Source organism: Ursus maritimus (assembly GCF_017311325.1).
Source record: "Ursus maritimus isolate PB19 chromosome Y unlocalized genomic scaffold, ASM1731132v1 scaffold_Y8, whole genome shotgun sequence".
NCBI lineage: Eukaryota > Metazoa > Chordata > Mammalia > Carnivora > Ursidae > Ursus > Ursus maritimus.
Window position 1 is genome coordinate 38,791 of NW_024423341.1, and position 3,922 is coordinate 42,712.

The following is a 3,922-nucleotide window of genomic DNA, read 5'->3' on the forward strand; positions in this document are numbered from 1 at the left end:
GAGGGTCCATTTCTGGGTTCTCCATTCTGTTCCATTGGTCTATGTGTCTGTTTTTGTGCCAGTACCATGCTGTCTTTGTGATCACAGCTTTGTAGTGCAGCTTGAAATCGGGCAACGTGATACACGCAGCTTTGTTTTTCTTTTTCAACATTTCTTTGGTGATATGGGGTCTTTTCTGGCCACACAAATTTTAGAATTGTTTGTTCCAGCTCCTTAAAAAATGTCATTGGTATTTTGATCAGGATGGTGTTGAAAGTGTAGATTGCTCTGGGCAGCATAGACATTTTAACTATGTTTATTCTTCTGATCCATGAGTATGGAATGTTTTTCCATCTTTTTGTGTCTTCTTCAATGTGTTTCATCAGTGTTCTGTAGTTTCTAGAGTATAGATCCTTTACCTCTCTGGTTAAGTTTATTCCGAGATATCTTATGGTTTTTGGTGTTATTATAAATGGAATCAATTCCCCAATTTCTCTTTCTTCAGTCTCATTGTTCATGTATAGAAATGCAACTAATTTCTGAGCATTGATTTTGTTTCCTACTGCTTTACTGAATTATTCTATGAGTTCTAGTAATTTGGGGGTGGAGTCTTTTGGGTTTTCCATATAAAGTATTATCTTTTTCTTTCATTTAAGATAAATTTCTCCATCTTTTTATTTTATCTCAGTCTCCATGGCTGTTTCTCTGTGTTAGGAAAGTTAGCTACATTTCCTCTTCTGGAGGGTAGTGGCCTTAGGAAGAAGAGGTCCTGTAGTGCCCTGCTGTATAGTGTCATTGTTCCCCAACAGCTGCCACTTCCAGGCATGCCTCCAGTGTGTGCTACCTTTTTTCTTTTGTTTCTTTCTGGCCACTTTATCATTCCAGTCTGTCTTCTACATAGGCCTGTTGTGGGCAGTGTTTGGTCCCTGTCCTGAATGTGGTAGTTTTTTTTCTAGGTGTGCTCTGATCAGATTGTGAAATGAGATGTGTTACCACTGTCTCTGGAACCCAGGCTTCACAAAACTCTCAGGTTGGGAGATGTGGTCTAGGCAGGTGTTTGTGCTGGGCTTATGGGAAGCCCACCATGGTGAAAACCCCACCACGCTGAGACTGAGGCAGATTTGACTGAGAATGGCAGTCCTGCTAGAACACAAGGGGGTAGAGCTTGGTGTAAACAAGTTGTGTAGCAAGTGATCATGCTGCACTGGTTATGACATGTGGCCCTGTGTTTATTCTGAGGGGCGGAAGAAGTAAATGGTGTTCCATGATTTGTTTTTAGATCCTTTGTTCCTAGAGATGGTCTGCTAGATCCTTTGTTCCTAGAGATGGTCTGTCTGTGAACGCTGCCTCTCTGGGACATTCTCTGAAATGGAGCCTCTCTGATTGTGCCAAAGGTGCTCTTCAGATTGCTGTTTCCACACTCTATGTTCCTGGGCTGTTTCCCTGCCTTTTCAAATGGGGCAGCCTCAGTGTCTCTGGGCTTTCCCAGAGCCAAGCCTACTGATGTTTAACTACAGACTTCAGCCCCACTGGTTGCAAGAAATTACAAAATTCAGCTCCGTTCACTTTCCAAGCTAATTCCTATGGTGTTTGTTTTCCCTGTGCACTGCCATGTGTGTTAGTCTGTCTGTCACCCTTCTTCTCCATCATTGTTCCCTACCCACTGCAGTGGCCATGATCCATTTCTCTCCCAAACCACATCTCTACACTTCCTGCCTTCTTCAATATGGCTTCTTCTGTCTTTAGTTTGTAATTTGTTCTCTCAGTCTTCATATCAATTTCTGTTGCATTTCAGATAATTTGATAGTTATGTAGTTGTGTTCACTAGATGGGGTGACTGTAAGGTCCTCCTCCTGTGCCACCATCATTCCCTCCTAAGTGTCACTAAATTTTTCAAAGTATTTAAGCTCCATTCCTCCAGTTCCACTTTAATTAATTTTTAAAAATTTATTTCTCTAATAAATGGTAAAATAAAATTTTCCTTTTTATTGCTTATTCTGTTAATGACACCTAACTAGGCATGCTAACAGTTGAAAAAGAATTCTACTTGGGAAGAGACCTATAATAGTTCTCAATATTTTGACAAATGAAAGGTAATTAAACTGGGCCATAAAGTAATGATGGATTTGGAAACATAACAATAAGGCAATTATTCTTTTTAGAGAAGTAGCACATATGTAGTAGTACACACTGTGCGTTTGTGATTCAATTTTAGTAATGATAAGCTTAGCAGGGCTAGGAAGGATAAAAAACTTCTAAGAGGGACTACAGATGACAATTCTACTGAATTTACTTTTATTCCCAGCTTTAGCAGATCGAATTTCTCTACGATATGCCATGCCTTGGCAGGCCATGATTGTCAGTTGTGGCAGTCAGATTTGCAGTGGCTCCATTGTTAGCAGCTCTTGGGTTCTCACTGCTGCCCATTGTGTCAGGAACATGTAAGTTTGCATCCTGCTTCATCTAATACAGTATTATACATATATTCAAACTAGTTTGTTGAAGTATTCTTTGGATTAATTCACTTCATATTATGTCTGAACAGTATCTCTTATCTCTATAGCATCTTTGCATCAGGCTAAGCAAGAAATTTGCATCAGCGTGTCTGATTGATATCTCTCTTAGTTAATACCTCTATAATTCCACTGTGTATGAATTTTGAGTTTTCATAGGGTTCTGATGGCCCTACAGGTAAAGTAGGAGCATTGTGTATCATAGCTAATGGAATACATTAGAAAGCCTAAAACTGATGGCTGCTAAAGGCTCGTATTTCCTAGTGAATATATTCTAAATCATTTCTTAACTACACACTTAGGAATCCTGAAGACACTGCTGTAATATTGGGCCTGAAGCACCCTGGAGCACCTCTGAGAGTTGTTAAGGTGTCTGACATTCTATTGCATGAGAGATTTCGGTTGGTGAGTGGGGCAGCAAGAAATGATCTAGCACTGCTGCTCCTTCAAGAGGTCCAAACTCCCATTCAGCTCTTAGCACCATTGGGATATCTGAAGAACCTCAATAGCTCAGAATGCTGGCTTTCTGGGCCAAGAGTTCTCAAACCAGGTCAGTAGTTACTTTGCTTATTAGGACAGTGATTCTAAAACATGTGAGATGGAGTGTCCATTTGTTTGATGTTAAAATTCAGGTAAGAAAGCTAACCAATATTGTCTCTATTATGAATTTTAATTTTTTTCTTAAAGATTTTATTTATTCATGAGTGACAGAGAAAGAGGCAGAGGGAGAGGGAGAAGCAGGCTCCCTCCTGAGCAGGGAGCCTGATGCTGGACTCAATCTCAGGACCCCGGGATCATGATCTGAACTGAAGGCAGATACTTCACTGACTGAGCTCCCCAAGAGCCCTATTAATTTTAATTTTTAATCAAAATCGGAGATATAGTCTGGGATTGGTTTTTGTTTTATAAAATGATACTTTTGATAATCACTCCATAAGATTTCAATGTGCAAAATAAACAAGGAAGATCTTTCTGTGCACTATCAAGTTTCATAAATAAAGTAAACATGAACTGCTTCCTAAGTCGACTTTTATAATGAAAAACATAGGTTTTTGTTTTTATTTATGCTTAAGAAAGTGAAGCTAAACTTGACTCAAAATTTATTTTACAAATGAAAATCAAATGTTAATTATTTGGAATGGCATTTAAAAAGTGCGGGAATTATTAGAATGGATAAATTTGCATAGTAATACAGTGATTACAAAATAAATTTCTTATTAAAACTTAAAGATAATTTAAAGTGATTATGATATCATCTCATTAGTTAGTGTTATGCAGTCTGTCTCCCTTGAACTTCTTATTTTATACCTGTTTTTCTAGGTGAGACAGATGAGAATCCAGAAATGTTACAGATGCAGGTGATAGGAGCTTCAAGCTGTGCCCACCTCTACCCTGACATTGGCAGGGGCATTTTCTGTTTTTTTACTTCA

At 38.8% G+C, this 3,922-nt stretch overlaps 1 protein-coding gene across 1 annotated transcript in view; it reads left to right on the forward strand.

The window, feature by feature from the left end:
* LOC103680931 (serine protease 52-like) overlaps positions 1-3,922 on the forward strand; it is a 16,610-nt gene that overhangs the window by 11,714 nt on the left and 974 nt on the right. The window contains exons 2-4 of the mRNA XM_040636159.1: positions 2,285-2,420; positions 2,795-3,042; positions 3,813-3,922. The exon at positions 3,813-3,922 is cut by the window's right edge and continues 13 nt beyond it. Coding sequence (XP_040492093.1) covers positions 2,285-2,420; positions 2,795-3,042; positions 3,813-3,922 — 494 coding nt within the window. The remainder of the gene's footprint in view (positions 1-2,284; positions 2,421-2,794; positions 3,043-3,812) is intronic.